Raw genomic sequence first — 13,272 nt, 5'->3', positions numbered from 1 at the left:
ATTGCTCTTCAGAATGATTGAGTCAGTTTACAACTCCACCAACATTGCATGTGTTCTACTTCTCCCACATTTTATCCAACATTTATAATTTTCCTTTTTTTTTTTTTTTTTTTTGGGTGAGGCAATTGGGGTTAAGTGACTTGCCCAAGGTCACAGAGCTAGTAAGTGTTAAGTATCTGAGGCTGGATTTGAACTCAGGTCCTCCTGACTCCAGGGCTGGTTCTCTGTCTACTGTACCACCTAGCTGCCCCTTCCTTTTTTTTGATATTAGCCAATCTGATAGATGTGAGGTGATACCTCAGAGTAGTTTTAATTTGCATTTCTCTAATCAGTAGTGATCTAAAACATTTTTTCTTTTCTTTTCTTTTCTTTTCTTTTCTTTTCTTTTCTTTTCTTTTCTTTTCTTTTCTTTTCTTTTCTTTTCTTTCTTTTCTTTCTTTCTTTCTTTCTTTCTTTCTTTCTTTCTTTCTTTCTTTCTTTCTTTCTTTCTTTCTTTCTTTCTTTCTTTCTTTCTTTCTTTCTTTCTTTCTTTCTTTCTTTCTTTCTTTCTTTCTTTCTCTTTTGCAGGGCAGTAAGGGTTAAGTGACTTGCCCAGGGTCACACAGCCAGTAAGTGTCATGTGTCTGAGATTGGATTTGAACTCAGGTACTCCTGAATCCAGGGACCAAGCTTTTTCCATTGCGCCATCTAGCTGCCCCTTAAAGCATTTTTTCATATGACTATAGATAGCTTTAATTTCTTCACCTGAAAACTGCCTGTTCATATCCTTTGACCATTTCTCAGTTGGAGAATGACTTGTATTCTTATAAATTTTATTCAGTTCTCTATATTCTTTCCTCTCTTAAAACCCTGAGAATACAACCAATCTATCTCCACTTCTTCTATTTAACTCATTTAACTCCCTCATTACCTTTGAAAACATTAAGATTCTGAAGGGACCCTTGTTTCTTCTCTGCCTGTGAGAAATGTTAGCATTACACCATCATATAGGCCCCTTCCAATTGCTTAGGTTTCTCTTGAATCTCATGTTTGCATTTTACAGTTCCTATTCAGTTCTGATTGTTTTATCGGCCATACTTCAAAGTCTTCTATCCTACTAAAAATCCATCTTTTCCCTTTAGGATTATACTCAGCTTTGCAGAGCAAGTTATTCTTAGTTGAAAGCCTGTCAATTTTGCCTTTTATTTTTTTTCTATTCTGAAATCTCTTGGTTTATAGTAGAAGCTGCTGGGTCTTATGGGAGCCTGACTATAGTTCCTTGGCCCTTGAATGACTTCATTCTGTACTGCTTTTTCTTTGATTAGGGAGCTCTGCATCTTAGCTATGACATGCCTGAAACTTTTCCTTTTGGGGAAATAATTGGTGGCTTCTTACTGTTTTCATTTATGGTTTCTCAAAATATTATTCCTAGGCTCTTTTTAAAAAATCAAGTTTGAAGGGAGAGAGTAATTCAGTAGTTTTCAGTATCAGAGATCATTTTTTGTTTTTCAAATTTTAAAAATATTGCTATAATATTTCTTTTTTTACTATATTTTATTATTTTTTCTTTTATGTTAATAGTATTTTATTTTTTTAGTTACATGTAAAGAGTTTTAACATTCATTTTTATAAGATTTTGAATTCTAAATTTTACTCCTCCTTCCCTTCCTTTGCCCTTCCCCAAGACAGCAAGCAATCTGATATAGGTTATATGTGTACAATTACATTAAATATATTTCCACTTTAGTCATGTTGTAAAAGAGGAATCAGAACAAAAGGGGAAAACCTCAAAAAAGAAAAAAAACACAAAAAGTAAAAATAGTATGGTTCAATCTTAATTCAGATCCCTGCCTATGGAGAATATTTTCCATCATGAGTCCTTTGGAATTGTCTTGGATCATTGTATTGCTGAGAAGAGCTAAGTCTGTCACAGTTGTTCATCAAACAATGTTGCTGTTACTGTGTACTATGTACTGTGTTACTGGTTCTGCTCACTTCACTCAGCATCAGTCCATTTAAGTCTTCCCAGGTTTTTCTGAAATTTGCCTGCTCATCATTTCTTATAGCACAATAGTATGCCATCACATTCATATACCACAACTTGTTCAGCCATTCCCCAATTGATGGACATCCCCTCAATCTCCAATTCTTTGCCTCCACAAAGAGAGCTGCTGTAAATATTTTTGTACATGTGGGTCCTTTTCCCTTTTTATGGTCTCTTTGGGATATAGATATGGTAGTGGTATTACTGGGTCAAAGGGTATGCATAGCCCCATAGCCCTTTGGGCACAGTTCCAATTTTTTGCTCTCCAGAATGGTTGGATCAGAAGAACAATGTCTTTAAAAGGTTGTTTTTGTTTTTTGTTTTTCTGTTTTTGGTGGGGCAATGGGGGTTAAGTGACTTGCCCAGGGTCACACAGCTAGTGTCAAGCATCTGAGGCTGTATTTGAACTCAGGTCCTCCTGAATCTAGGGCCAGTGCTTTATCCACTGCACCACCTAGCTGCCCCCTAAAAGGGTTTTTACTAAACCATGCATGCATCTCTTCCAAATTCCATGGAATGAATAACTCAAAATCTTGGAGAAATCAAAACCATGTGTGAACAGAATGAAGTATACACTTGTCCTGACATCCTCTTTGATACTGGAGTTGTCCCAAGAGTGTCTTTACTGGACCTACAGAAGAGGAATTTACATCCCAACACTTTCATTCAATTAGAAAAGTAATTATTTTATATACTGTCGTTGGTTAAACATAAATAATAGTAAGATAGAGAACCATTTCCATTTGAATTCTGTCCAATATAAGATGAGAAGAACAATTTAAATTAGCATTATTCATCAAAAACATGTGAATGGGGTAAAAAACCAAAACAATAATAATAACAATTAAGTAAAGATTTGGTAACAGTTATGTCTATAGTGTGTCTGCAGAGGCTTCTGGTGAAGCCTCTACTAGGTAGATATCATTATCTTAGGTGTTTCCTAGTGTCATGAAAGTTCTCCTGCGTGGTGTCTATACAGAGGAAGGATTCTAGATTAAAGACAAGGTTCCAAAAATGCCATCTTCAGAAAACTTTGTGCTAATTGCATTGAGCTCTAGACATCAGAAAGTCTCTTTAGAGAAACCCACAGTTATTTGGAAGGGGTTTAACTATCTACATTGGCAAAACAAAGTGGATTGAAAACACATAGTACAGATTTCCACTTCAATCAATAAACATTTATTAAGTCTCCATTATGTGGCCGACATTGGCAATACAAAAACAAAAATGATATGGTCCCTGCCTTCAAGGAGCCTAAATTCTATTGGGTGAAATACTGTAAACATGTCTATTACTACATATGAAATGTAAATAAGATAAATTAAAATGAATAATAACAAATGCAAAGTAAATACATGTGTTTGAATGGATAGGTTGTTGAGTTCATCCACAGCTATACATTTCTCTCTCTCTCTCTCTCTCTCCAATGAACAGCATTGCCATTGATCAGAGAGTTGGGCCTATGGAATAGAGTTGAATTAGGAGGTGTCATTTCTTTAGCAATGATATCCTCCCAATGAAGTTATATGGTTAAAAATCATGGAATACCATGATACTGGAAGAGTTAAAGTATCAGGTGACCAAAAGGGCAATGGAGGGAACCGTGGTGAGGATAATCACCTGTGGTAGATTGCTAAAGAAGGGTCAGGAAGAATACTATCAAGGACATTCCTCGGTATGAAAGGGGGACCAAGAGAGCCCTCATTCTGCAGGGGTCCCCCTAAGCTTTTCTAAGAACAGAGAGGAGGCCTCAGCAAACTGGGTGGACCATCTGTGGAGAATTCCTAGGATATCAGGAGTGAAAATCAAATAGGATGGGGGCACACGGGAGTTTCCATTTGCATGGCCAGGTGGAGGTCATTGGTGGGGCATGGGGGGGGGCAGAGATTGAGCACCCACAAAATGATGCTCCCTCACAGCCCTGGCTGCACTAATGTGCTCCATGAAAGGGCATGATCTCATGAATGTTGATGTTTTCCTTTATAAGCATTCTTAGGGTGCTTCACGTAGGTGCATTTTTTCTTCTCAAATTGATTTTGGTCCCTTAAAGGGATATACCTGACACCACAACAGACTGAGATGGATAGATAATAGTTTTGTCTTTTTTTCTTTTCTACTAAGCTGTGATTTTCCCTACATTGAAATGATATAACAGAGGAGCGTGTGGTATTTTCTCTTTCCTTTGCAGTTTCGATGAAATGGCGACATATGACCTTCCAGCCACGATTGACTTCATTGGGAGGAAAACTGGACAAAAGGAAATGTATTATATAGGCCATTCACAAGGCACTACTATTGGTATGCTAGGAATGGAGGTTGTGTCTTCCATGTTAGTGACAGAAGTGTTCTCTGGGAAAGAAGGCCTGGCCTCTTTGAAAGGGGAATGACTCTTCCCTGGCATGGCAGCCCCGGACTAAACATTCGGCCTGGCTGCCCCTCCCAGCGAGGAAGAACATTCATAGCCAGTTTTGCAGGCTGTGCTGCCCCCATTGGTGTTCATAATGGCAGATGCCGTAGAAACAAGGAATCCTTGAATTTTAGGGTTAGGAGGGACCCCGGAGGTCATTTAGTCCAACCCACACCTGAAGGGAATCCCTACTACGCCCTATGGGAAAGCTGGCCACCAAGCCCCTCTGGGAGACCTACACCACCTTCTGTGGTGGCCCAGCCCATTCCACCTTCAGAACCCCCAGTTATTAAGAACGTTCCTGATGTTGGCTCTCCACTGGCTTCTCTGAGCCTTCCCTGCATTGCTCCTGGTTCTGTCCTCTGGGGCTGGGGCGTGCAAATCTAATCTTTCTTCCACATCACCACCTTTTAACTTGGAGAACCAGAAGATGGTTCCCATGGCCCCTCCCTGTCCTCCATGTCCTCTCAAGCCTTCAGCTGATCCATGGACTTAAGATCCTTCCCCATCCAGGATGTTTTCCCTCCAGATGTTCTCCAGTTTGTAAATATCCCTATAAACTGGGGAGCCCAGAATGGAATGACATGCACCAGGTGACAGGACAGAATATAGAAAAACTCTTGCCTCATCCTTCATTTTTGAGCTCTAGTGGGAAGGAAAGGGAATAAGCCTTTTTGAAGGACCTACTATGTGCCCAGGCATGGGGTAAGCACTTCTTCAAATATTACCTTCTCTGATCCTCTTGTTAACCCTAAGAGATAGTACTATTATCATTCCCATTTTACAGTTGAAGAAATTGAGACAGATGGAGGTTCAGTGACTTGCCCAAGGTCATTCATAGCTTGTAAGTGTCTGAGGCGAGATTTGAGCTCAGGTCTTCCTGATTCCAGGTCCAGCACTGTATCACTTAGCATAAGACCTTGGATTTCTTCCTAACCAATTTTAACTTGGTAGATTTCAAATGCAAAGAGAGCTTGTGTCTAAAATGTGCTCCCTAAAGTCTCAGTTTGACCTGTATCATTTTTCTCATCCAGTTGCATCCAGGGTCCTTGGATGAGAAGCAGGACCAACATAAATTTGAATTTGTCCTACTTATACTTATAAAGAACCAGGACCACACTGAAGTCACAAGAGCAGGGAGCATTTGTGTGGTTTTTACAATTAATATAGTCATTTGAGCCTCCCAACAACCCTGTGGAGTAAGTGTTGTCATTATCCCCAATTTACAAATGAGCAGCCTGAGGCTGGGAATGACCAGGTGACCTAGCCAAGATCACAGAGCTAGAAAGTTGTTCCTAAGGGAGAGTCCAGTGCACAACCACTGCACCACCTAGCTGCTCCCACCCACTCCAGAATAGAGCCTGCCCTATTTTTAAAGACTTCCAGGAGAGGCTTTTGATGGTTCTTAGCAATGTATTCCTGTGCACAGCAGCTCACATACCAAAAAAGATGCCCATTACGTCTAACGCACTTCCTCATGATGTTCTTGGAACCTGTTTCCTCTTGTTCATAGAAAATAGCTGCTCATCTTGCTCTTACCAGTGTTCACCATATACCTGAGACTCTTACCAAATGCCCTCAATTTTCATATTTCTAATCTTAATCATCAAAGGGACTAATTCAATTTAATTCAACAACAGTTAGAGACTAGAATCTTAGTTCTAGACACCTTGCTCAGCACCAAAGATATAAAAACAATTGCTTTGGTCAGATTTTCTTTCTCATAAATTTTACATTTTTCTCACTTTACCTCAAGCCTTGTCCCCAGTGTTGCCCCCATTTGTTGGTTGCAGAACTCCCAAAGTGACTGTAGATCCCCAACCACTTAGTGTGGGCAGAAACCTCTGAGATGGTGTGATCCAGCTTGCTCACAGGGTGCTGACACTCTCACAGCTTTCTGCATGTTGAATTCGATAACAAATGTGACTGCATGTTCCCCTCCCTATCTTTTTTACTATATTCCTGTTTTTTCACCATAACAGTGTCAGTTCATTTATCTAGATTTATCCAGGATCTTTCAACCATCTGCAATGCAGCCAAGAACTAGGAAGTTACCTTGTGCCACTGAGGAAAACAACACCACCAAAACCCCTCGAAAAACATCTCCCAAAGAAGCCCCCAGAAGTCTTGGTGCTGTTTTCTGTAGGAAACCCTAAAAGGCTTTGTTCCATATAATTTAGGACCATTCTGAAATCCTTGGATGTCAGATTGCTCTGACCATAGCAGACCCAAAAGCCCAAGCTAGGAGGAATAAGGAGCCCTGACAGTGGACATCTGTCCAGTAGAAGAGGAGGAAAAGCAGGTGTGAGGCTAGCTCTCCCAGAGCCACTCTTCCATGATGTTCTGTTGGGTGACTTCGCACTAATCTCTTTCTGATTCTCTTTCAGCTTTCATAGCATTTTCCACCTTGCCAAGGCTGGCTGAGAGAATCAAAGTCTTCTTTGCGTTAGCTCCAGTTATCACCATTCAGTATACCAAAAGTCCTCTGATAAAAGTGGCACATGCTTTAAAGACATTGCTCAGGGTATGCTATTCTTTTTGCTTGAATAATTACAATATCCAAAAGCTGAAGTGTTTTCATGCCAAGGACGGTCACCAATGATCAACAAGACATTGTTGATTGGCAGGGCAGCTTGGAGTTAGAAAGAGCCGAAATTTAATTTTGCTTTAAACACTTATTTGCTGTTTGACCCTGGCCAAGCCACTTAACTAACTTTGAGATAATCCGCTTAGCTGCAAATGTGGTAAAGATACAACTAGGGATTTTCCTGTCTAATTATGATTTTCTAAATGTAGGTCATTTTAATTAATTTTACAGGTCATTTATGGCAAACGAGAATTTATGCGTAATACCTTATTTAACCGATTCGTTGGCACAAAACTTTGTAGTATGCAGTATTTGGACTCTGTTTGCCGCAGCTTTCTGTTTATGCTGTGTGGATTTGATTTCACAAATTTAAATATGGTGAGTAGGATGATGGAGATGAGAAGTCAAAGTGCTTTCTTTATGGATTTCCTTTGAAAAACTGCATTTTGCTTTGACCCAACCAATCAGCTTTCAAATGAATCTCTCCCCATATTACCCTCCCAAGCCATCTAATACAGGTTTACAATCGTTTCCTACCTTTACCCGGGTGTTTAGTTCAGGTCACCACATTTTGGAAGGTTATTCCTAATCTGTGAGGATCTTGGAGGGCAGCCAGCAGGAGGAAGGATCCCCCAGGACTCATGTCTTTTGGGATCAGTTGCAGTAAAACGGGAGTTATTTAGCCTGAAAAAGAGAAGAGTTAGGGAGGTCTTAGAGCTGGGCTTGTTCTGTTTCCTTCATAGGACACAATTAGAAATAATGGGTGAAGGTTACAGAAAGGCAAATGGCCGAGGGGGTGATTGGGCTTCTTCTCGGCCTGCCTGATGTGTGAGTAACCACAGCTGCTTTCTCTTTGACCTGGAAACAGAAGTCGGATTGAACTCTGATTCTCTATGGTCAAAAGCTTGGCGTGCCTGTGCCCCCTCCCTCACTGGGCCACCGCCACTCGATTCAGCCCACCGGTTCAGACCCAGGGTGCTTTGCCCCAACTCCAGCAGAGACTGCCTCCGCTTCACCCCAACCTATCACTGAACCCCCTCACCAGTCCGCAATCCGAGCCTCAGAAGAAGCTGCTGCTGGTGCTGAAGACTCTGAAGGACACTGTTCCTGGTTGGGTCCAGACCGCCCACTGAGCTGTTCATGCCTGATCAGTCGGTGATCATAATTGCCCTCTTTTGCTGAAAAATAGTCTCACTCTGCTCTTATGTGCATTAGGCTACTCTGGTTTTATTTTTTTACTGCATTATTTGGGAGTGAATGGACGGGTTTAACTGGAACTTGTGGGAGTCACAGCCTTTCCTCCTCCCTCTTGGCTCCACCCCTCCAATTGAATTGCAGTGATGGATGTCAGTACAATGCAGTGACAATGTAAGCAATGCTGGATGTCAAGCAACATTGGGGATGTCAGACTAGATGACTTCTAAGGTCACTCTCAACTGAGATTCTGTGATCTCAATAGAAGTTCGATTAAAATATTTTTTTAGCATTGTTTTGAGGCAGTGCTACCCTTCCTTTCTGCAATAAATGTATATGCCTTTGAGTGTTCATTTCTTCTTCAAATGTAGCACTAAGATTTTTAAATCTTTATAACTCAATAGCTGAATCTGTGTTATACAACTTAACTTTGCTTCCCCAATCCTGTCATCCAGCCAGATGGGCTTTCTTGTTCTTTGCCCAAAATTCCAATCTCTCCTCTGAGTCCTTCCATGGTGTGTCACCCCAGGCCTAAGCAATTCTCCCTCCTCATCTCTGCCTCTGAGGTGCCCAAGTTTCTTTTTAAACTGCTCAGGCACTAGCTACGATTTGGATGAAGCCTCCCTCACACCCACTGCCTGTCCCCCAAATGGCCTTGGGATCACCAAATATATCCCTCAGCGTGTACCTGTTGTCTCTATAGAAATCTAAGCTCTCTGAGGGCAGGACATATCTTTGTCTTGGTTACCTCAACACCTAGCCCAGTCCCTGCTGCACAGTAGGTGCTTTACAAGTGTCTTAATGGATGGGTGACCCGAGTGCTTGATTTGTACCTCAAAGACAAAGGAGATGAAGGTTGTCATCATTTTCTTCATGTAATTTCCAGTTGCTCTCAAGAATCGTTAGACTGATTCACAGCCATTCCAGCAGCCTCATACTGTGCTCATCTTTCAATAACCCTTTCAGTGCTGACTCTCTCCATCTTTTTGTCATCCATCTTTGCCAGTTTTGTGAGCTAATTTTCAGTCATCCACACAGTCACCTCTTATACTCATGACTCGGTGTCCTTGTTTGGGAGTTACCTGGAAAGATGTTGTATTCAGGGCCTCGTTTGATATGCTGAGATATTAGATCACTTTTTTCCCCTAAAAAATATCCTTGTTTCTTAGAAATAATCTAGCTTAAACATCACCAAAATGTTTCACAACTTGAAATGGAATTAAATGTGAAAACATTTTTCCCCTGCAGAGTCGCTTGGATGTGTATTTGTCACAAAATCCGGCGGGTACTTCAGTTCAGAACATGATACACTGGGTCCAGGTAGGGTTCTTCCAGCACCTTTTAACACCCCCTTCATTGATACTGAGCTCTCTTCTTGCTGACTCCCTGAGGAATGTGTCCGCCCATCTCTGGAGAGGACACAGGCCTGCTCTGCCCTTCACCCAGCTCCTTATCTTGATCCAGCCTCGGAAGGGCACTGACTCAGTGGGTTTGCCTGGGCCTAGGTCCAGCATTTGTTCTCTGTAAGCAGCTCCTTTAACTAGGAAAGTGATACACCTTTGGCAGGCTCTGCCTAGCCATGCCAAGTGGCACTGGCTAGCTGCTTTGTACCCTAACCTTCATCTTGGTGGCAAGCATCCATTTCATTATCCTCATAAACAGCTCAAAGCTGGCACTGCAAACCCCTAGAGGTAGGAAAGTCCTAGGACCTCTTGTGCCTTCTGGCACCCTTGAGATCCGCCTCATTTAGATTCAACCCAGTGGTTTCTCTTTGGTCCTAATCCAAAGGAAGCCATGGGGATGGTTGATTCTATCAGATCCTCAGGAGGCCTTTTCTCCTTTACTGTGACCAGGGATTAGAGGGAGTGCCCTTCAGCCCCCGAGTCCTAACTTACCCCTTCCCTGAGTGCAAACCAAGGCCCTTCCAGTTCCACAGATTGCAAAGGGTGGCCCCAAGGGCTGTTCCCATCGAGATCTCGTCAGCCATGTGACCGCATGGCTGTTCCACGCTGCGTTCTCTGCTAAGAGTTTTGCAATGATCACATCTGATCCTCATTGGCTCCACATCTAAAGCCAGGAGGGCGGTACTATTGCTATGCCTGTTTTACAGATGAGGAAACTGAGACAAATAGGGAATAAGTGACTTGTCCAGGGTCACACGGTGGTCAGTGTCTGAGGATGGTTTTGAACTCAGCTCTTCCTGACTCCAGACCCAGCGGCTCCTCACTCCCTGTCTTACTCTGTGTGTGACCCCTCTGAATGAGGGGGTTGGATGAGGGAGCTCAATAGAATGAATAAAACATCAACAATGTGAACACCTGGACCTAAGGAGGTTGGACGTCCTTTTGTTGTTGGATAAAAATCAGTTTGTGAAAATCCAAGTCTACAAGGACAGCTTTGTAAGGTTGAGAAGAAGAGATGTGTCAGGGATGATCCTCTGCAGTGTGAGCTTCTCCCTTGTGGTTGCCAGGCACTCTCTGCTCCCCTGGGCCCCTGACAATCTGCTTTATTTCATTTCAGAATTATGACTCGGGTGATTTTAGAGCTTTTGACTGGGGAAATCCAGACTTGAATAGAATGCACTTTAACCAGGTAAAGGACCAAAGTACTGAGCGGGGGGAGGAGAGAACATCTCCCTGCTGTACATTTGGGATTAGGACAGACTATCAAAGCTCCCTTTGTATAGCAGTCTCATTTTCAGTTTTATTTCAAAAGAATGTTAATTTCTGTGCCTTCATACCTTTCTCCCAATAAAAATTATTTTTAAAGAGAGAGATAACTCAGTCTAGAACCCATTTAAAACAGGCTCATTTTATCATTTAATGAAAAGAGGTTTCTGATGCGTGGATTCCTATGAAATCTCTTGTTTCTCCTCCTTTTGATTCAGAGCACTCCTCCATTATACAATGTGGCAGATATGCAAGTGCCCACCGCAGCCTGGAATGGTGGGAATGACTTGGTGGCAAACCCCGAAGATGTTAAAAACTTACTGTCTCAAATCGTGAACCTCATTTATCACAAGACGATTCCATACTTTAATCATTTGGATTTCATTTGGGGAATGGATGCACCATGGGAAATTTATTACGAAATCATTGATATGATCAAAAAACCACCATAAGATGCTGTGAGAGGGTGCTTTAAGCATCTCTTGTAATCCTATTAAAATGATTTATTTTTTTTTATACCAAAGGATCTTGGACCACTTTTCTCTCCTATAATATTTTAGACCTAGTATGTTTTGTTGATTCATCTTAATAGGTTTGAAATAATCTCAAGGTGTGTAGAGAGAGTAGGAGAAGACTCCTAAAATTCTAAGAGTAGAAGAAAGATTGTCAGCTTAAGTCATGGTCTCCACCCTGTTTTTTAATAGTCATTTTTATTTCCCCAAAGGGGCAGGGCTGACATTGGAATCTCCTAAGTGTGGGGTTGAGGATAGAAATTGGCCCTGAAGACAATGGGAGCTACCCCAAACATGGTCAAGTTCTACTTTGGGACTTCTGGTGTTATCTATCCTCAGTCTATGTCAATACAACAAGCATTTATTGATCATCTTTTGTGTTCTCAGCTAAAGCCCCACCTTCTACAAGAAATCTTTGCTGGCCCCTTTAACACCAGCACCTTCTTTGTGAGGTTCTTGCTCACCAATACCATCTGTACCTTGTTCATATGTGGTATTGACATGTCTTCCCCATTAGATTGGGAGCTTCATGAGGGCAGAGACCGTCTTTTGCCTTTTTTTTGTACCCTCCAGAGCTTAGCCCAGTGCCTGGCATATTGTAGGTGCTTAATAAATAACTGTTGACTTCCCTTGTCTTCCAGAGTACAGGGATAAACCCCAAGAATACAAAGGCAAAACCGGAAACAGCCCTTTGCCTTTAAAGAGCTTACATGGCACTGGACGGGGACAGCATGTGAGCAAATTAGTATCTCCCCAGTGACCCCAAGTGGTCAAGAGCATGGATAACTAGGAGGGTCAGGAAAGTCCCCTCCAGGAAGTGGTGTATGAGTCAAGACTGTAAGAAAATGAAGAATTAGGAGAGGTGGAGATAGACCAAGAGAGCAGGCACCCCAGGCAGAGAGGGCAGAGGTAGCAGATTGGATGTCATAGAGACCAGTGAATCTGGCCCATCGGTTTGAATGGAGAATGCTGAACTGGAAGTCATGTAAGCTTGAAGTGGGACCAATTAAAGGATGCAACAAACCTGCAGGAAAGAATCTGGAAAATAAAAGGACCTCACAAATTCTAGATGACATCAGTGCACAGTTGGACTGAAGAGTTAAAAGGTTAAGACCATACAAGGAGTCAAAGCAGCACAAAGAACAAAACAATGAAGCAAAGGGGTAATGGCCTCACCTCTGGACTTTGGTCATACCAGGTGCCTGGTCATCTCTGTCTCCCTGCCCCGCCCATGCCCCAACTTTTTACTTCCCCCATTAGAATGGAAGTTTTTCGAGGATAGGGACTGTCTTTCTACTTTTATTTGTATCCCCAACACTTAGCACAGTGCCTGACACAGAGAAAAGACTTGTGAAATATTTGTTGACAGACTTTGGTTGTTATAAAGACAAAATGAGATATTTTGTTGTTGTTCTATAACTTGGGAGGGGGAAAAAGAGGCCTCAAGAGCAACTGATGATCTATTTGGTAATTACAGAATGATCCAGTATACATGTATGTACATAGAGATCTACAGACATACAAACATGCACATATATATTCCCTTCATTGATTATTATTGTTTCTGTTTTTGTTTTTGTTTTGTTTTTTTGCGGGGCAATGAGGGTTAAGTGACTTACCCAGGGGCACACAGCTAGTAAGTGTCCAATGTCTGAAACCTTCATTGATTATTGCAAAGCCTTTGACTCAGCTCTGCACTCTTGACTTATTCATATACTTCATCTATATAAAATCAACTCAAGTACAGTGAGAACATGATATAATCTTGTGTCTACATGGGAGGCTGTTACCTATTTTTAAAATGCCACCAACACAATAGCATCAAGCAAAATTTATATGAAAGAACATTTTCCCCAGGAGGCAATTTAAAACCACTATAT

At 41.7% G+C, this 13,272-nt stretch overlaps 1 protein-coding gene across 1 annotated transcript in view; it reads left to right on the top strand.

Annotated features, from left to right (window-relative positions):
• Positions 1-12,981, top strand: part of LOC122744453 (lipase member J-like) — a 42,182-nt gene extending 29,201 nt beyond the window's left edge. The window contains exons 4-9 of the mRNA XM_043989954.1: positions 4,212-4,321; positions 6,818-6,954; positions 7,249-7,395; positions 9,460-9,531; positions 10,732-10,803; positions 12,034-12,981. Coding sequence (XP_043845889.1) covers positions 4,212-4,321; positions 6,818-6,954; positions 7,249-7,395; positions 9,460-9,531; positions 10,732-10,803; positions 12,034-12,093 — 598 coding nt within the window. The 3' untranslated portion in view covers positions 12,094-12,981. The remainder of the gene's footprint in view (positions 1-4,211; positions 4,322-6,817; positions 6,955-7,248; positions 7,396-9,459; positions 9,532-10,731; positions 10,804-12,033) is intronic.
• Positions 12,982-13,272: the final 291 nt, after the last annotated feature.

Source organism: Dromiciops gliroides, chromosome 2 (genome assembly GCF_019393635.1).
Source record: "Dromiciops gliroides isolate mDroGli1 chromosome 2, mDroGli1.pri, whole genome shotgun sequence".
NCBI lineage: Eukaryota > Metazoa > Chordata > Mammalia > Microbiotheria > Microbiotheriidae > Dromiciops > Dromiciops gliroides.
The sequence above is the reverse complement of the archived record's forward strand: the minus strand, read 5'-3'. Positions and strand labels throughout refer to the sequence as shown.